Source organism: Myxocyprinus asiaticus, chromosome 7 (assembly GCF_019703515.2).
Source record: "Myxocyprinus asiaticus isolate MX2 ecotype Aquarium Trade chromosome 7, UBuf_Myxa_2, whole genome shotgun sequence".
NCBI classification, from domain to species: Eukaryota; Metazoa; Chordata; class Actinopteri; order Cypriniformes; family Catostomidae; genus Myxocyprinus; species Myxocyprinus asiaticus.
The window spans coordinates 36,841,550-36,862,423 of record NC_059350.1 but is presented as its reverse complement, the minus strand read 5'-3'; the positions used below and the strand labels follow the sequence as shown (position 1 = coordinate 36,862,423).

Below are 20,874 nucleotides of genomic sequence, written 5' to 3'. Positions count from 1 at the left end.
ATATTCACAAAGATTTAGAAAAGATTTTCTCGTGACTCACAAGTATTAAAGAATAATGAGAGAGATATTTTAGTATCATCTCTGATTTAAAATTAAGTATCAAAAATGGTGAGAGTTGGTGAGAACGATTCATTTGTGTTTCACTTAAAAATATTCATAAAAGTATCTTCTTGGTATTTCCTATATTCAAATGTGGTAGATAAATATTTTTGTTTGTTATTTTTATGGTTATATTGGTACACACAAATGAAAATGAATAAAAATCATTCTTCCTTGTGTTCTTTTAGTGAGAAACAGAATAAGAGAACATGACTTTATTATGTTTAACAAATTTTTTACTGAATTTTAGTTCTTACATTAAGCATTTTGAATCTTTGCCTGTCTGGTCCCAATGGTTTTTCTGATTAAAAAAACAAAGCATCACTTTTAAAGCCATTTCCGAGCAAATGCATAAATATTGATATCGTCACAAGGCTGAACATATCAAGATATCATTTTTTTAGCCATGTCACACAGCCCTGAATGCACATAGGCCTTCTCACTGATCCGTCAGTCTTGAATACACACAAATGCACGCACACGCTCACACACACACACTTGCTTCAGGCCCTCCAGTTCTGTCCTGTCAGCAAACCTTCAGGCGAGACCAGCTGCTGATAAAGACACACTGGGACACACTTAGCACACAATCGTGAACACTGGACTTAATGAGAAGAATTGAACATTCCCACATACATGCAGTAGGGGTTTGAGAGTGCAGCTGTTGTGCCAGACACACATTCACACATTTGTCTGTCGATGTGAATGTGTGACGAGTGTGTGAGAGGACTTACAGTTGAAGTCAGAAGTTTACATACACCTTTGCCAAATACATTTAAACTCAGTTTTTCACAATTCCTGAGATTTAATCGTAGAAAACATTCCCTGTCTTAGGTCCATTAGGATCACTACTTTATTTTAAGAATGTGAAATGTCAGAATAATAGTAGAGAGAATGATTTATTGCAGCTTTTATTTCTTTCATCACATTCCCAGTTGTACAGAAGTTTACATACACTTATTATTATTATTTGGTAGCATTGCCTTTAAATTGTTTAACTTGGTTCATACGTTTTGGGTAGCCACAAGCTTCTCACAATAAGTTGCTGAACTTTTGGCCCATTCCTCCAGACAGAACTGGTGTCAGGTTTGTAGGCTTCCTTGCTCGCACACGCTTTTTCAGTTCTGCCCACAAATTTTCTTTCAGACTGAGGTCAGGGCTTTGTGATGGCCACTCCAAAACCTTGAATTTGTTGTCCTTAAGCCATTTTGCCACAACTTTGGAACTTTGGGGTCATTGTCCATTTGAAAGACCCATTTGCGACCGAGCTTTAACTTCCTGGCTGATGTCTTGAGATGTTGTTTCAGTATATCCACATCATTTTCCTTCCTCATGATGCCATCTGTTTTGTGAAGTGCACCAGTCCCTCCTGCAGCAAAGCACCCCCACAACATGATGCTGCTCTTCCGCCCTTTGGTGTTCTTCGGCTTGCAAGCCTCACCCTTTTTCCTCCAAACATAACGATCATCATTATGGCCAAACAGTTCAATTTTTGTTTCATCAGACCAGAGGAAATTTCTCCAAAAAGTAAGATCTTTGTCCCCATGTGCACTTGCAAACTGTAGTCTGGCTTTTTTTTTTTTTTTTCAGTTTTGGAGTAATGGCTTCTTCCTTGCTGAGCAGCCTTTCAGGTTATGTCGATATAGGACTCATTTTACTGTGGATATAGATACTTGTCTACGTGTTTCCTCCATCTTCTTCACAAGGACCTTTGCTGTTGTTCTGGGAATGATTTGCATTTTTCACACCAAACTATGTTCATCTGTAGGAGACAGAATGCGTCTCCTTCCTGAGCGGTATGATGGCTGCGTGGTCCCATGGTGTTTATACTTGAGTTCTATTGTTTGTACAGATGAACGTGGTACCTTCAGGTGTTTGGAAATTGCTCGCAAGGATGAACCAGACTTGTGGAGGTCTACAATTTTATTTATTTTTTTCTGAGGTCTTGGCTGATTTCTTTTGATTTTCCAATGATGTCAAGCAAAGAGGCACTGAGTTTGAAGGTAGGCCTTAAAATACATCCACAGGTACACCTCTAATTCAGTACACCTTCTGTCAGAAACTAATTGGCTAATTGCCTAAAGGCTTGACATCATTTTCTGGAATTTTCCAAGCTGCTTAAAGGCACAGTAAACTTAGTGTATGTAAATGTATGACCCACTGGAATTGTGATATAGTCAATTAAAAGTGAAACAATCTGTCTGTAAACAATTGTTGGAAAAATTACTCGTGTCATGCACAAAGTAGTCCTAAACGACTTGCCAAAACTATAATTTGCTAAAATGAAATCTGTGGAGTGTTTAAAAAAACTGAGTTTTAATAACTTCAACTGTATATCTGACACACAGATATCTGAAGAACATCAGATACATGCTTCCGGAAAGTATTCACAGCGCTTCACTTTTTCCACATTTTGTTATGTTACAGCCTTATTCCAAAATGGATTAAATTAATTATTTTCCTAATATTTCTACAAACAATACCCCATAATGACAACTTGAAAGAAGTTTGTTTGAAATCTTTGCAAATTTATTAAAAATCAAAAATCACATGTACATAAGTATTCACAGCCTTTGCTCAATACTTTGTTGAAGCACCTTTGGCACCAATTACAGCCTCAAGTCTTTTTAAGCATGATGCTACAAGCTTGGCACACCTATTTTTGGGCAGTTTCTCCCATTCTTCTTTGCAGGACTTCTCAAGCTCCATCAGCTTGGATGGGGAGCTTCAGTGCACAGCCATTTTCAGATCTCTCCAGAAATGTTCAGTCGGGTTCAAGTCTGGGCTCTGGCTGGGCCACTCAAGGACATTCACAGAGTTGTCCTGTAGCTACTCCTTTGTTATCTTGGCTGTGTGCTTAGGGTCGTTGTCCTGTTGGAAGATGAACCTTCACCCCAGTCTGAAGTCTGGAGCACTCTGGAGCAGGTTTTCATCAAGGAGGTCTCTGTACATTGTTGCATTCATCTTTCCCTCGATCATCCTGACTAGTCTCCCAGTTCCTGCCGCTGAAAAACATCCCCACAGCATGATGCTGCCACCACCATGCTTCACTGTAGGGATGGTATTGGCCAGGTGATGAGCAGTGCCTGGTTTCCTCCAGACATGACGCTTGCCATTCAGGCCAAAGAGTTCAATCACTGTTTCATCAGACCAGAGAAGTTTGTTTCTCATGGTCTGAGAGTCCTTCAGGTGCCTTTTGGCAAACTCCAGGCGGGCTGTCATGTGCCATTTACTGAGGAGTGGCTTCCGTCTGGCCACTCTACCATACAGGCCTGATTGGTGGAGTGCTGCAGAGATGGTTGTTCTTCTGGAAGGTTCTTCTCTCTCCACAGAGAAACGCTGGAGCTCTGTTAGAGTGACCATCGGGTTCTTGGTCACCTCCCTGACTAAGGCCCTTCTCCCCCGATCACTCAGTTTTGCCGGGCGGCCAGCTCTAGGAAGAGTCCTGGTGGTTCCAAACTTCTTCCATTTATGGATGATAGAGGCCACTGTGCTCATTGGGACCTTCAATGCTGCAGAAATTTTTCTGTACCCTTCCTCAGATCTGTGCCTCGTTAAAATCCTGTCTCGGAGGTCTACAGACAATTCATTGGACTTCATGGCTTGGTTTGTGCTCTGACATGCACTGTTAACTGTGGGACCTTATATAGACAGGTGTGTGCCTTTCCAAATCATGTACAATCAACTGAATTTACCACAGGTGGACTCCAATCAAGTTGTAGAAACATCTCAAGGATGATCAGTGGAAACAGGATGCACCTGAGCTCAATTTTGAGTGTCATGGCAAAGGCTGTGAATAATTATGTACATGTGATTTTTAAAAATAAATTTTTTGTTTTTTTTTTTCGTTTTTTATTTTTAATAAATTTGCAAAGATTTCAAGCAATCTGCTTTCACGTTGTCATTATGGGGTATTGTTTGTAGAATTTTGAGGAAAATAATGAATTTAATCCATTTTGGAATAAGGCTGTAACATAACAAAATGTGGAAAAAGTGAAGCGCTGTGAATACTTTCCGGATGCACTGTACTTCTGCTAAAAAATTTTTTGTTGTTGTTGTGCATAGAAGCCTTCTAATTCATAACCTGTATTTAGGTGTACAATTTAACACTCTTATTTATACTGTTGGATTTTTTTTATTGTAAACGGTTCAGCAATCTTTTTGAGTTGAAATGACCATTTTTCATGTTAATCAATGAAATGGTTTCCAACAGATTTTAACACTGAAGTTTGTAACTTTTTCAATGTTAAAATACTTTTTTCCATCCATGCTTAATATGTAGAGAACCATGCTTAACTTAAGCCATTTGTACAAAAGGTTGATTTCCTCAAAAAACTATATACAATACTGTAGTCCCTTTCCCACTGCAGGATCTAAAGAATGTTTTAGGTGGTTTTACTCAGAGCTAGTACTTTTCATCGTTTTCGCACATGAGGAGCTATAGTCCCTGTTAGCTGTTTAGAGGGACTTTTTTAGCTCTTACTCCAGGGTAGGTACTTTTTGGGAGAAGAGGGACTGTGGGAGGTGGTGCAGCATGTGATTGGTCAAAAATGTATGACACACAATGCAATGAAAAACGTGAAGAGTCTGCAGCCTCCATGAGTAAACAAACTTGTAGCTAACTGCTAGCCTGCTACTCAGAGGATTGTGCTAATTTTCCATTTTCCTTAACAGAAATAACATAAAGCAGCAATAGTATCGCCAGTTTCACATATTATGTGAGTGCGAGGGGTGAGCAGAGCTGCTGAGTGACTTTAACGGGAGAAGCAGTTTGAGATTTGTTGCACATATACTGTGTGACTGTTAGGAAATAAAGTGATTTCCTGATAACTACACTGACTTTTTTCCTGGGATAACGGACATGAATAATAAGATGTTTATCGAGAGTGAGTAATTAAAATCTATTATAAACATAACCATCATGAAATCTAATTTACATGAGTAACACTGCATGAAAAGAGATGTATCCAGACCAGTAGACTTCTATATAAACCGCTGAATTTCGGACTTATTCAGAAATCTACTGGCCTGGAGTCTAAAATTCTACAGGCCTGTATACATCTGATTAAATTCCATTTTGGATGTATAGTGACTGACTGACTGACTGACTTCCGTGTTATGGCCATTTGTTGCCATTGTAAGTAATCGCCTTAAGTTGTCTGTCAGGAGACTTTTTCACAGCGGAGTCACATTTGCATTTCTCACCTTCTAGATAAAATTGTCCCCCCTATTGGTCATTATCTCAAACTGGATTGGCTGCCCTTAAATTTAACCATTGGGTCACTGCATACACTGGCTTTCATTTTATTGGTTACAATTTATTTAGCACATCCCTAAATCTTGACAGCTATTGGGCCACTGCATGCATTGGCTTTAATTTTCTTGGTTAAATAAAAAATTTAGCCCACCCAATCCCAAACCGCATTTAGCTTATGCCTCTTATTTCAGGCCTTTAATTAATGTTGACTCAACAAAAATGCTGAGACAATAATTAGGTTTAAAGTCGTTTATTAAAAGGAAAATGTGAAATATAAAAAAAAGATAACAATAATAAAATATACAGACATCTGAAACACAGTGTGAAGCTTCAATTAGAGTTCCGTCAGTTAACTGGCATCTGACTCTGTCATTTGCCATCACACGAATGTGATTAGTTCCCAGTCTCTTCTGTAGCTCCTGGAACAGAGCTTCTCAAAGCTGCTGGTTTTACAACTCACACTGGCCTCCCGTAGACAACACTATCTCCTTCATCAGACATCATGTCCACGGAATACACAATACACCTGTGTCGACCTGGTTTCCAGCAACTGCAAAACATAACAGTCATTTAACCACTGAAATCACACACTTAAAGAACTCCTAACAACATATGCATAAAAAATAAAAAAAAGATATATCAACTGTATAATACATATAAAACTTACTCTTCTCTCTTTTTGCCATAATCTTGATTGAGTCTCTCAGCTCTGCCTTTCCTGGGATGAAAGTAGGAAAACGTATTTCTCATAGTCTTATTAAAAGTCTTGCAGGACGCTTAAGAGACATAAAATATTGTTAGTAACAGAAGACTGAATAGGTAAACCAACATAAAAATGGATATTAAAAGATTGCAACAACTGTTTGAATGTTACCTTTTATAATCTCAGAAGATGAGTTGAGTCTGGTCATATGGGGAAAAAAAATGTCTGTGGAAAAGAGAAAAAATTATGTGAGAGATTATAATGCAGTTAAAACAATATGAAGGTAAATACAGTATTGGTGTTTAATACAGTATAAATCATTAGTTTTACCTGGTTAGTGGATTATTTTAATGAAGATTCTTCTTTGAATGTTGCAGTTTGACAGTCTGTCTGTAGCATCTGTAGGTGTGTTTGAAAATGCTCAAGTCTGACCAGAGATCAGAACAACAAAAATATGTGCAGGAGGGGGTGGGGTGTGAGGTGGAGGTGTTGTCCAGATTCTGGACAAGGTGGCCAAAAGTTTGGAAAAATGTACAGATTTTGTTGTTTCGGAAGGAAATTGGTACTTTAATTCACCAAAGTGGCAGTCAACTGATCACAAAGTATAGTCAGGACATTACTGATGTAAAAAAACAGCACCAACACTATTTGAAAAAAGTATTTTTGATCAAATCTAGACAGGCCCCATTTCCAGCAGCCTTCACTCCAACACCTTATCCTTGAGTAATCATGCTAAAACGCTAATTTGGTACTAGAAACTCACTTGCCATTATATCAAACACAGTTGAAAGCTATTTGATTCGTTAAATGAAGCTTAACATTGTCTTTTTGTTTGTTTTTGAGTTGCCACAGTTTGCAATAGACTGGCATGTCTTAAGGTCAATATTAGGTCAAAAATGGCAAAAAAGAAACTCATCAGTCAATCATTGTTTTGAGGAATGAAGGCTATACAATGCTAGAAATTGCCAAAAAAAACTGAAGATTTCATACAAAGGTGTACACTACAGTCTTCAAAGACAAAGAACAACTGGCTCTAACAAGGACAGAAAGAGATGTGAAAGGTCCAGATACAACTAAACAAGAGGACAAGTACATCAGTCTCTAGTTTGAGAAATAGACGCCTCACATGTCCTCAGCTGACAGCTTCATTGAATTCTACCTGCTCAACACCAGTTTCATGTTCAAGAGTAAACAGAAGACTCAGGGGTGCAGGCCTTATGGGAAGAATTGCAAAGAAAAAGCCACTTTTGAAACAAAAAAACAAGAAGAAAAGGTTAGAGTGGGCAAAGAAACAGACATTGGACAACAGATAATTGGAAAAGAGTGTTATGGATCTTAACCCCATTGAGATTTTGTGGGATCAGCTAGACTGTAAGGTGCGTGAGAATTGCCTGACAAGACAGCCACATCTATGGCAAGTGCTACAGGAAGCGTGGGGTGAAATGTCACCTGAGAATCTGGACAAACTGAAAGCTAGAATGCCAAGGATCTACAAAGCTGTCATTGCTTGCACGTGTTGGATTTTTTGATGAGAACTCTTTGAAGTAGTTTAAGAAGTTCAGAATTTTTTTTTTTAAATTGTAATAGAAATTTTTCACACTATTAATGTCCTGTCTATACATTGTGATCAGCTGAATGCCACTTTGGTGAATAAAAGTACCAATTTCTTTCCATAAGAGCAAAATCTTTACATTATTCCGAACTTTTGGCTGCCAGTGAATGTGGGGATGGTGGGTGGGGAGGGAGGCCAATCATGAATAGTCAACAATGGGGGAGACTGGGGCTAGTTGTTACACTTTTTTCTCCAGTAAATATTTCTCAGAGTAGGTTAAATTAAGTATTTTCTGTATAGACACACACTTTAAAGCCTTCCCAGCTGAAATAACCAGCACTGCTGGTCACCAGCTTATGTTGTGTTTTGGGTGCATGTCAGCCAGCTTGGGATGTTAGTGTGCTGGAGTCTGCACCAGGCTGTTAAACTAGCTTAACCAGCTTCATCAGAATGACCATGCTGGTCAGGCAGCTTTACCAGCTGGTTTTGATGGTGAAAAGCATGTCTATGCTGGTCCACCAGCTAGACCAACACCAAACCAGCATAACCAGCTTAGACCAGCATGGGAATTGCATGCTGGTTAAGCTGGTCTTTTTAGCACATGGTAACAGTGTTGGTGTTGAAAATTTACATAATAAATAAATACAGATAAAATTATAGTTTTTTCTATAATGTCTGTCAAAAATGTTAAATATTACCACTGTTTGGTTAAAAAAATTTAATTTCATGGTGTTTATTTTAGCATATTTGTCTGTACAGTAATGTAGATTGCTGTAGCCGACAATAGGCCAAACTTTCAGTTTTTTGCCTTCCCCTGTACTTTGAAACACAGCAAGCTTGAAGCACCAAACACCTTTCATTCACAATTGCCAGTCATTAACATATAAAAGGCCCTCACAGCAGGACTGCCATCAGTTGTCACAACCAGCCGAATTTCCTCTGTAAATTTCCGTCAAACTTCACAGTTCCCTTTACATGTCCGCCGAATTGAGTTATGTGGCTTTTTGTGGATGTTAACGGTTACATGTTACTTGGGTCTGTTTTTCCCCTAATACATCTGACGAACTTGAAATGGGAGTTTACTATTCCCACATTTTTCCAGATTTGACTCTTTTCATGCAGTGTAAAGTGTGTTGCGTGTCTGTTACTGCATGATTAACTTGCATCAAGACATATTTTTTAAGTCAATGGGTTTTCTAGTTCAGTACATTATTTTATGTTGCCTTTATTGTAAAAGATCCCGTTGATAAATAGGTTTATAATGCACATTAAACATAATTTTCGGCTAAATTTAGTGTGTGCTGCGTGGTTTAAATCAGCTGAGTGCCTAATCTCTCCTCTTACTGTGTCTTCAGAGACACAGCGCATTGTGGCTCACTAAAGAAACAGTTTGTGTAAAACAGCCCTAACAAAAGTGTAACTCCGATCCTGGCATCCTCCATTGGTGTTGTTGGTTTTGTTGTTGTTGTTGCTATTAAATTGCTCATGCAAACAATGTTTGAAGATAAATAGTCGACACTAGATGACGTCACTACGGGGATTCCTTTTGTGTTTGCGAATGCAAGAGGGAAAAATTCTCCTCAGGTGTGGAGTTCCTCTTATGAGTTCTCATTTAGAAAGTTCCTAAGGGGAATGTACCAGGACTGTATGTGGGAAAGGGGCTACTGTCTCTCTAAGGTGCAAAAAAATTATTGCTTTGTTTGTTTTAGCATCCTGACTGCCCAATAGACCTTATGCACAGTAGCGCCATATTTGGTTTTTGATGGGTATGAAAATGAGGCTGTGAGAGATAGAATAACTGTTTCTTTAATGGCATGCCCTGTATAAAGCCGTATAAAGGTCCTAAATCACATCTAATTCTCACAACTTTCTGGAGTTTGTTGTCTACTGAAATTCATACATTTTTTTTCAATATTTTGTCCGTGGAACGATCAAAAACAGCTTAAACAACAGTAAAACCCATTGAAGAGACAGCAGGTTTTATCCTCACAGCCTTGTTTCATCCCCTTTAAAAATCAAACATGGCGCTACTGTGCATAAGTTCCTGACTCAACACTGACTCAACCAGTGGTGTGAGTTTGGGGAAGGACTATTAGTTTGACAAGTGGAAGATGGTGGAGTATTTAAAAAAAAAAAAAAAAACCTTTATTGTTGAAATTGTCCATTAACATTTCCCCCCATGAATGATCTTGTAATGGCCAATTTACAGCAGATTCTGTGCAGTATCAGTAGGTTGCGTAAACGGATCCACTATCCAGTGAGTTTCACGGATAATTTATCCGCTTTGTGGTTTAGTTGGGTGGCCAAGTTTTGTCCCACTTTTGAAGCCTCCCACACAACTCATAACAAAATAAAACTGCGTGATTATGAGGAAGGATTACATGAAGAAGCAATCTGGCATGCCGATGCGACAACTAAATACAATAAATTCATATAATATGCCCAAGGTTGCTGGCTCCTTGAATGATGCTTAGATGGGCTTCATATTTATACTCAAAAACAAGCACTCTATCATTCATGTCAGCCCTGATTTGAATGAAACTGTAGTCAGATGGCAAAGGGCAACTTTACACATGACAAAATATGCATGTTAAATATGAGAGAGACACAACCAGCCTTCATAATTTGATCTGTAAATGTAAAAGTATTAAACACCAATACCAAGTGCCTATACATTTTGACAGTTAAACAATATCACACAAGCTAAAGTGCTGTTGTACTGAATATTAACACTGTTGTGAGTGATGAGACTGTAAGTAATCACAGGTGTACTGATACTCAGTGCATTGCTTTTATACAAAAGTTCTATAAACAAGGAATTCATATCAAGAAACAAGATGGCCAGATATGCTCCGCTAACAAAAAACCGTTTTGTGTTACTAAGCAATGCGTAGACTGTCTTGAACGCCACAAACACAAAAACAGTCAAGCATTCCAGTGCTGTTATACTAAATATCAGCTCTCTTGGAAGCCCGCTGTCCAATCAGATCAGAGGTTCGGAACTTATAATACCAATAAAATAACAAATAGAGAAAATGATGGATGTTTCTTTCTCTTGATATCTCCTGAAAGACTCTGAAGGTGACGGCAGTCACAGGAAGTTGCCAGACGTGCGTAAGGATGACATGTCCGCCCGGCGCGTGTCCTTCAAAGAGCCTCGCGCTGCTCTCCCCTTCAACCAGTATCTGCCCAACAAGAGCAACCAGACCAACTACCTTCCTGCCCCCCTGAGGAAGAGGAGGAGTGAAAGAGAGGAAGACAGGAGGAGTGTGAGCAACTCAACATCTCCTGTTGGAGAAAGACCTCTGAGGTAATTACGGCTGCTATGATAGTAAGGTACTGTACCTGTTTACACCTGGTATTAACATCCGTCTTGGGTGATCCGATCACAAGTGCTCAGACAAGATTGATCAACATTTACAGTGGTTGTAGTGTGTCTCAAATGCATCTCCTGTGACCACTTGTGAATAGATTTAGAAGGAAGGGGTCTCTGATTTTGTGACTGCATACATCAGTGTCCTTTATCGGTGTCATAAACAGTGTAAGAATAAACTGATCGATCATTACTCCGATTTCACGTTGCATGTAAACACCTTTACGGCGTTCTTACTGGCTTATCCAATGTACACAAGTGTTGTGCGCATGCCTCTTCACGGTTTGACATCCAAAGCAGAGAATAACACGATTATTTCAAATCTCATGTAAACATGGTTTTCTTGCTTTGTCAGTTTTTTTTAAATAAGCTGATTTTTGGGAGTATTGGTATGCATGTAAACAGGCTCACTGAAGGGGATTAACTTTAATAGTTCAAGTGCAATGTGATCACAGGCGTTTCCGACTACCTTTTGAATGTGGTTTGAGAGATCCGATCACAATTACCTGTATTTATCACCTGAAACAGATATGAATAACAGGTGTAAATGGGGTCAATGTGTGGTTTGTTTGATTTCTCAGGTTGTGGTTGGAAATCCCTTTTCTGGCTACAAGGCTGAGACACATCACACTGTCTAAATAAAAATCAGTACACTCAAGCATCATCTGTTTACTGTGTCACAGAGTTTGTTTCAATCCTCTATCATCAACAAGTGTGTGTGCCTGTGCACTGTGTAAATACATATTGCAATCCACAGAGAGGAGAGTCTAGAAGTATTAAAAGAGGGTGCTGTCATGTCTCAAAGCCATGTGCTACAGAAAACAATCAACTGGGAAGGTGAGAAAGGGGTGGAGCTTGAGGAGGCAGATCTCAATAAAATGAGGAAGCTGAAAAAGGCGGGTATTAAAGTATTACCCGCCTCTGTGCGATACAACAGGTCAGCGGTCGTTATGAGAACACTTGCCGGCATGTGTGCATAGACTAAAATTGCTAACCAGTTGTGTGTGGCACCTTGTGGTGAAAGGGCTGGTAACCATAAAGCTTCTGGGTTTAAATCTCATTTTGCCCTTGAGCAAGGCAACTAACCGCAGGTTTTCTTTGTGGGGAGTATTTCTGTATTAAATGTGCTTTGAAGCAATGAAAATTCTGTCATCATTTACAGTACTCGCCCTCATACCATTCCAAACCCAAATGACTTTCTTGCTTCCGTGGAACACAAAAGAAGATATTCTGAAAGATCTCAAAACTGCTATTTTCCATAAAATGAAATCATATAGTGACCACGTGCTGTCAAGCTTTTTAAAAGTAAAAAACAAAACAAAACAAAAAACTATGCAAATCTTACCCTCCGTCCTAGCTCTCTAATTTCATTTGTGCATGCATATTTTCAGATTTGGTGTATAAATGCCTGTTGCGCCAGCTTTGACATCATTGACACCAAACCCTAAACGGTTTTTGCATTGAGGAGGTAAATTATGACAGAATAAGCATTTTGGGGTGAAATATTCCTTCAAATCGCATTTGCTCTTGTGCTGCAGAGAAATGTTTAATCTATTTTATAGCATGGAGTGATTGTTTGTCAGACTGTTTGATGTTAATCTGTGAATTGGCTTTAGTCTGTGTAGTTTAGTTAATGTTTTGAGTTGATGTTGGTCAGCTCATGAAGTAATTGGATGTGCATGTACTCTTATCTTGATTTTGTGAGAGATTGGTTATAATGAAGTGCTTGCCTTTTATTGTGTAAAATAATTTTGTTTTTATTTAGTTATGCTAGTCTGGCTTGATTTGTGTTGCACAATATTTTACAATGTTTTATTCTCATGTCAGAATCAACTCCTGGTATGAAAGGACTAACATCTCGACAATGTACCAAAGAGCATATTTAAAATATATTCAAATGTTTTCATGGCAACTCTTCCCTTCAGTCCAAATGTCATTGCTGAGGAGTCTAATAAAGCTAAACCACCTTCCCCTGACATCATTCTTCGGCGTGACAATGACTTCCTGCGTGCTGCCGCCCCACATGAGTGGGACTCAAACGAGGAAGATGAGGATGAAGAGGGAGAGAGGAAGGTTCCAGATGTCCAAAAGGATGATCTTGCTTCTCGCAGAGCACGCATTAATCAATTCAAACCCAGTGTGACGCATTACTTCTTGCCAGGCTCTTGTAGCTGGAAGGACCGAGAGAAATGGGAGGGAATCAGGCTGGCATCCCAGCATGCAGTATTGGAGAGGTTGGAGAAGATGGAACAGGAGAAAAGGAGGTGTGAGTGTGAGAGTGAATCATGGTCTGAGAGGAACTAGTTTAGTGTTGCTCTGTTCGGTGTAACCTTAACCATGTTTATATGTAGCTCTGGTGATCTACAGAGTTTATACCTCTGTATATTCCATTTACTCTGTATGGCATTATGCATTTTGCATAGTAATTGTGTGTCATTATGAAAGCTAATTGCCTTCCAAGGATGTAGCCAAATATTCAAGATTGGTGGACCAAATGTACAAGTTGAAAAATTGGTCTTTAAAAATCCCATGTTGGTTGATCACTATTCTGATTATTAGGGGGACATTTCCCCCTCAAAGTCTATGGTGGTTTCACCCCTGCTGAAAAAAAGGTGCCTAAGGTGGTTAGCTGGTCTGTTTTACTGATTTTTATAAGGGTTTTGGGCACTTGTCAACTGGGAGACAAGCAGGCCAACCAAGTAGTCTAGTTTAACACCTGTTTGGCCAGGATGGGAGACTTGCTTAACCAAGAAGACCACCATAGGCTGGTTAAAACTGTTTTTGTTTTTGCAGCAGGAGGCCCTGCTGTCATCATTGATTTAAAACTGCTGTCTGAGGAATGCTAGTTCACCTTAAAGTTGATCTAATCTCATACACTGTCTGACTTCATCGCTCATTCATTCATCTCTTTCTTCCTTTTTCCCTGATCTGTATGGTCGTACTGGGTGTATGTTGGTATTTTTGCTGTGTTTTGTGTGTTTTATGTGGCATTTCATGTAATGTTACATTTCTACCACAGTCTGGCTGACTCCACCTCCTCTGAGGTGTCAATCATAACTCGAAAGGACAATCCTTTCCTGAACCCTGAAAAAGAAAGGGAAAAAGAGGGGGATGAGGAAGATGAGAGAGAGCTAGAGAGGAGGATAGTTATCCCAAACCCACACAAAGATGATCTAGCAAGGAGGCGAGCTGGGCGAGGGCCATGCCCTCCCAAAGATCCTCATCAATCATTGGTCCAGACTTCCATCACTCAGTCTGACCTGGAGAAGTGGCAGAGACTCAAGATGAATACAGAGAGCAGGTGTCTCAAAACACACACATACTATAATTTCTTCTCACGATTGTGCTTTTCGTACAAACATTTTACCAACCATAGCTATTCTCTCTCTGGCCACGTATGCACTGCAAAGTTTTTGGAGTGGGAGCGAATCCCCTAAATGATCATTCTGTGTGTGACTGGAATACAAGAGTCGATCCTGAAATTGCGATGGATAACATTGCAACTTTTTGGCATGTCTTGGCTGTAATCAAGGAACCTGATCCACTTTTCCACCAATTGGCAGAGCGGTTAGCTTTGCTGAATCGTGCCATTTTGTACCGATCCAGGCTTTTTGACACATTAACAGTTTATTTTTCCATTATGGTGCTGCAAAATGAGGATTAGAATTCACTGACTGGGTTAGTAACCAATCGTTAGTCACCACGTCACTAAAACTGTTCCACCAGCATGGTTCTCTGTCCTGAGGATGGTTAACAACTGTGCTGAGAAATTCGGGATGAGAATGGTAATCATACCATACCGAAAGGCGTTCAAGAGGAAAAGCTTTTGTAAACATTACTTACCACGCTCCGAACTGTTCAGCTCGATGGTGCTGAACAGTTCATTCCGTTTGGTGTTCGCTATTTTAAAGTGAAAATAAAGCTCATCATGAGCCGTAAAAGCCACACAGCTGCGTGTCTCGTGTCTAACAGACGCAATATGAATTGGGCTTTCCTGAGGGAGTAACGGCTAGTCCTCGCATGTAAAAATTATCAACAGTGTTTACTCAAGAAGGAACCGAATGTCCAGGTGCTTAAGGGCATTGTACATGGTACATTGCAAGTGACAAGCTTTTGCGATCTGTGCAGTATGTAGCACGAGCGCAACAATCCTCACAACTGCTGCAGCTCAACGCAAGAGAGTGAAAACATGTATTAAAAAAGTTGGGCACACCTGGAGTAGCCAGTATCTGTCATTTTAATTATATACATTTTATATATTATAGATCTGCTTTGGGTGTCTGTTGGCTTTAGATATTTACACAATCGTTTTGTGGTTGATATTCAATCGTAGAGTACATAAAAACGTAGGCTAATGAACGCATTTTAGCCAAACATGACTTTACCTCGTCAAATGTATGCAATCTGAGTTATTAAATAATTTTTCAGATTCCTCGATTAATCGAGACTGCAAAAAAGTTGCGGCACTGCTTTAATGTTAGTTGTTCAGTTCAGTTGCATATACCATACACAAATGTAAAAACATATATAATTAATGCTGCATTCCATTCAAATCACAAAGTCGGAATTTCCAACTTCCAACACCACTTGCGGAAACCTGCAGAAACCTAAAACACCGAACATGTTGCTACCCTGGGAGATTTACACAATTAATGCTTAATATACATTTTTATCCAAATAGAATGCATCAATGAGTCCAAGTTCCTACATTTGATGATCATAAAACTTGTTTAGCAAATGTTTGCAGAGACAGGTATGGAAAATACAGTACATTATACTCACTTTTGATAATAGTACACCTGTAGAACAACAAATGCTAGAATATTGCATAGAATTGTTGTTTATCCTCAGTGATTCGGTTACTAGAAGATGTTTCTGTATACCTGCTAAGCTAACAGGAGTGTAGCAGTTTTGTTTCCTTATACATCATCTTTTGATCATAGGGCGATGGAAAGCCTTTTTTGGTCGTAGATCAGAGATATTAAGTAGGAATATCTCACACTGACTTTGAAAGGAACACAGCATAAGAACTCAATCTGCTAATAGTGACAACCGTATTTACAGTATCTGTGTACGCAGCCTCTTAATATTGTGGTTTAGTTTTAATGTGTTGGTGTTACATTGCTCCTGCTTAGCTTAATTTTATACTCCATACTGATTTACAGTGAGGCTGGCTCCATCCTTGCTGAAGTGTCAATCATAACTCGCAAAGACAACCCTTTCCTGTGCCCTGAGAAAGACAGTGGAAGTGAGGAGGAGAAGGAGAAAGGGCCAGTCAGAGAGGATGGGGGGAGGGTGGTGATGCCTAATGTAATGAAAGATGACCTGGCCAGAAGGCGGAGCCAAAGTGGGCCCACCCCACAAAGAGATCCTCGGCAGTCATTGCTTCAAACAACAATCACTCAGTCAGACCTGGAGAAGTGGCAGAGACTCAAGATGAATACAGAGAGCAGGTGCCTGGCATGTGACATTTACCTCTGACCCCTGACTTAACATGACCCTCTTTTTGTTTTAGACTTTCGGATTTTTAGACTGGAAATTTTAAGTTCATCCACCAAAATTTTATAATTTATGTGCTTTTTCACACATATGACTGAAACATCTCCAGTTTTTCTAGACTGTTTGTGAGCTGCCTACATAGAAAACATTTATGGGCATCACATGCACGCTCCTAATGCAAAAGCTGTTCCAAACAGTAGACAGCAACTTTATACTAAGATACCTAATTTTGGCAAACTTCTAAAGGCACGGTCACACATACCTTTGAATGCCAAAATTTCGCTCAAAATTGTCCCTCTGTCAAAAGATGTGGATGGACAATGAGCGCGTGTGAAACCAGCAAAAAATTAATTGTCAAGTAGTCTCTTTTTAATGCTACACTTCATACTTTGTGAGACTTAAGTTCCGATTCGGTACTTAAGTTCAGTGTTGCTGTGTACGAAGCACCACCCACACCGAGTTCACTGCCAAACCAATCCTCCCACTGGTCAATGCGGCGATATTCGCATGTCAAAGTTCAACAAACTTGAACTTCATATGAAATCTGCGAGGGGAAATGCTTCGCCACCGGAAGTCCATTGTGCAACATTCACAATAGATGATTCCCATTGAGATGAATTTCGCTGTGGGAAAGTATGTTTGACCGCTACTTAAGGCAGCGCTGCTTGTATCCTTCACGGATCAGGCAATCTCAGAATGCATTGCAATGAGGAGTGAAAAGATTAATCCAAGATGGCAGAGGTGATTAGGAATATGTTTCATTCAATACCAAAAATTATCAATTAAAAATGGTTAAATCAAATTATAAATGGACTATTTTGTTCAATATCTGTGTGTGCTGTGTATTATTGTGCTTATTAAAGTATTTTGTCATTAACTTTGCAACATGTAACGTCAAACTCTTTTAGAATCAGTTAAGTCTCCTGTTCGCGAGGAGCGCTATTTTTGTGGTGTGCATTCTACATATGTAGAACACTCCAAATCAGTCCTTTATGAGGTTACATTTCATTTGAGGATGTTGCCTTAGAAGGGAGTATGCAGTAGACAGCTACAGGCAGCTTCTCTAATTTTTGGAACAGAGTCTTCGTGTTTAAGTCTAAAGGTCCAGACATAATCTGTAGACTTTCTTTTGCATCTGTTGAACAGATCTGGAGGGAAAAATCTGTGGAATGGATTCAGACAAGGTCAAATGTTTCAAACAGAGCCGAATACACTACATTCTATATTGACAGCTGAAAGCATAATCAAATTGGCTAAAAAAATTAATAAATGAACGAGCAAGGTTTGGACATTTGTAGAAGTTAATTAATTACAAGTGTTCCAAATCTGTGGCAATCTGCAGATTGTTCTGCAGAGTTCTACAGGCACAGATTACATGTGGGCCTGCTTAAAGCCCAGAAACGTGGTGTATCAATGCCGTTAGTGGTGCGTAAGAGGGCTCTGTGTCTCCTTACACTGTTTTGGAAATGTTTGTGAAAGTGCGCCTTTGTGAGACTCAAAATTCTGTTTGCCAAGGTAAGCCCCTCTCTCTAGCAAACAGACATCACCAAGGTAACTATTGAAACCAAGAGATGCTCACAGAGAAAGAGGGTGGGAGGTATGGTGTGTGAAACCATACAGAGGTCCCAAAATTTTGAACAAGAGACACTGAGCCAGAGCCAAGGCTGTGTGTGTCATTGCTGGAGTGTAGTACTTTCCCTTGCATCTCAAGAACTTCATATGTCACAAAAGGCCACGCTTGCATTCACGTCAGTGTTTTTGTTTTTTTTCTTCATACCACACACATTCCTTTCCAGACATCCTTCCCATGACAATTTCTTTTTTTGTCAGGGTAGACAGCATATTTAATGGTAGCCGAATGAAACTGAGGCTGTGATGGATGTGTACCGTCTGTTCAGTGGGTTATTATGTTGTATCTTGGTGACGATCATTGAGCCGTATCGGTTTAAATCAGTTTTTTAATAACGATAAATGCCTTCTGGTGGGTTTCTTAAAAAATAACACCCAACAACGCCATTATACCACTTACAGGGCTGAGTATTGATATAGATTTCCCTATTCACAAGCTTCCGATTTAATATCGATTCATATGGGTAAATTTTAGATATAATGTCCCCTTTGCTTACATATGAAATAAATTCTCTCCCAGCTAATGCTGTAAATTATAGAGGGGACCCTCTAACTAGGTACAGTATGAAAATATTCATTAAACGAAGTAAATTTTATTAGTTTTTCATCATTGGTCACATTTTAGCTTTTTAAAAATGAACAAATCAATGTATTTAATCTTTAATACATATTGGACCACTAATGCATGTTAAAGAATGTTACTCGAATGGCTTCATCTGTGCTATGCCTGATTAGAATTAAATGTTTCTTTTTTGTTGTTTTTGATCAACAACTGAATGTAGAGAACAGAAATGGTATTGAAAGAGACATTAATCATTGACTAATCGGTTGTGTGGGTCTCGTCTTTGGACACAGAAAGAGTGAAACCAAACTTTTACCCTCAACACGTTCTGAAAGGATATATATGCTGCTGAATAGTTCGCAACAATACTACACAATTCATTCACTTGTGAGAGAAATCAAAACATTTACCTACATACATTTTTAGTTGCATAACATGAAATTTGGTTGCAAATTCGAGTGATTTCCTCTCATTGAGGTAGAGCAGGGGTCGGCAACCTTTTAGACATGGAGTGCCATTTTTTTATTTTCCTGGTCAATGGCTGTGCCGATTTAGCACTTTTCAGTGAATCGTACCTCCAAAATCCTAAAAATGTATTTCCAGGTTTAATTTATAGACTCCGATTTTTGAACCCCACGAAGCTTTAATTGTTTAATGTAATTTTGAATGTGACCCTGGTTTAAGCAGGGTATAAAAGATCGATCTTGGGATTTAAGAATCGATATCGAGATCGTTCAAATGAAGATCGTGATGCATCGTGAAATCGATATTTTTACCCACCCCTAATACCACTGTGAATTTCATTGCAAATTCATTTAATATTTTAATGTGGTGTAATGTCGTCAACTATTTACAAAACCCATTCATGCTTAAATTAAATGTTTCAAAAATCCTTCGTACATAGCATTTTAAGCACTCTTTAAGCTATTATAAGTATTATAATAATCATTAATAATAGTTTTATTGAGGGCCTGGGAAGCTCAGTGAGTAAAGACGCTGACTGCCACACCTGGAGTCACAAGTTCGAATCCAAGGTGTGCTGAGTGACTCCAGCCAGGCTTTCTAAGCAACCAATTGGCCCGGTTGCTAGGGTGGGTAGAGTCATGTTGGGGTAACCTCCTCATAGTCGCTATAATGTGGTTCTCGCTCTCGGTGGGGCACGTGGTGAGTTGTGCATGGACACCACAGAGAATAGCGTGAAGCTTCCACACGCACTACGTCTCCGCGGTAACACGCTCAACAAGCCACGTGATAAGATGCACTGAGATTCGTCCTCCACCACCCGGATTGAGGCAAGTCACTACGCCACCATGAGGAGCGCATTGGGAATTGGGCATGCCAAATTGAGGAGAAAAAAATTAAAATAAAATAATAATAACAATAATAGTTTTATTAGTAGTAATCATATTATTATTATTACTGTTATTATATAATTATTACATTATTTCTATTAAAATAATAAGAATTATTATGCATAATGCATATTTTCATCTTTTTATCTCTACATATAACTGCACTTCTATCCCTCAAGTTGCGTCAAATGAAATATGGCATCTACCTGGACTAAGGTTTATATCAATAACATGACTCTCAGACTGACATAGTCTTTCTTCACTAGTATATTTTAGTTTTCATCACTCCTCTATTTCTGTCCCTCTAACTCTTCTCTTCTTCTCTTCATTGCTTTACACTTGTGTGTCATGTATGTATGTGCGTGTGAACAGCGATGAGCCCATTGTCCCTCTGTGTCAGACGTGTCTTGAGAAAGGCTGCCTCTCTATCGCCTCCAATGCGAAGGTTGCCAAGAACGACCTGGCTGGTTGCCGGGAACGTTCCTCCGGTGAACGGCGGCGTATTGTGACATTTGGGGGTGTGACAGAGATGGAGAATACATCCTGGCAAGAGGAGGATGAGGAAAGGGGAGAGGGGAATGAGGCAGAGAAGCTTCGATACCTCCTCTCGATGGCACCTGTTGCCGTGCCCACTATAGGGCTGGGCTCCAGACTAACAAAGAGAGCAGTGGGCAGGTAGGAACGAGAAAAAGAGATAAGAGACAAGAGAATAGGATAGATGCACATATACACATTCCAAAGCACGCACTTACACATAAAGGGGTCATATCACTTGAATTTGTCTTGTTTACTTTATGAGGTCCTCTGAAAATATTTGTCTTTTTTTTTATGCCAAAAACAGTTATATG

The 20,874-nt window shown here is 39.3% G+C and overlaps 1 protein-coding gene across 9 annotated transcripts in view; it reads left to right on the top strand.

The window, feature by feature from the left end:
* limch1a (LIM and calponin homology domains 1a) overlaps nucleotides 1–20,874 on the top strand; it is a 79,692-nt gene that overhangs the window by 32,797 nt on the left and 26,021 nt on the right. For 6 of the 9 annotated variants that reach the window (XM_051701855.1, XM_051701857.1, XM_051701854.1 and 3 more), the window contains exons 8-13: nucleotides 10,684–10,921; nucleotides 11,742–11,921; nucleotides 12,910–13,248; nucleotides 14,004–14,285; nucleotides 16,150–16,437; nucleotides 20,399–20,701. In XM_051701855.1, the coding sequence (XP_051557815.1) occupies nucleotides 10,684–10,921; nucleotides 11,742–11,921; nucleotides 12,910–13,248; nucleotides 14,004–14,285; nucleotides 16,150–16,437; nucleotides 20,399–20,701 (1,630 nt within the window). The remainder of the gene's footprint in view (nucleotides 1–10,683; nucleotides 10,922–11,741; nucleotides 11,922–12,909; nucleotides 13,249–14,003; nucleotides 14,286–16,149; nucleotides 16,438–20,398; nucleotides 20,702–20,874) is intronic. The other 3 variants (XM_051701863.1, XM_051701862.1, XM_051701861.1) reach the window with 2 other exon arrangements.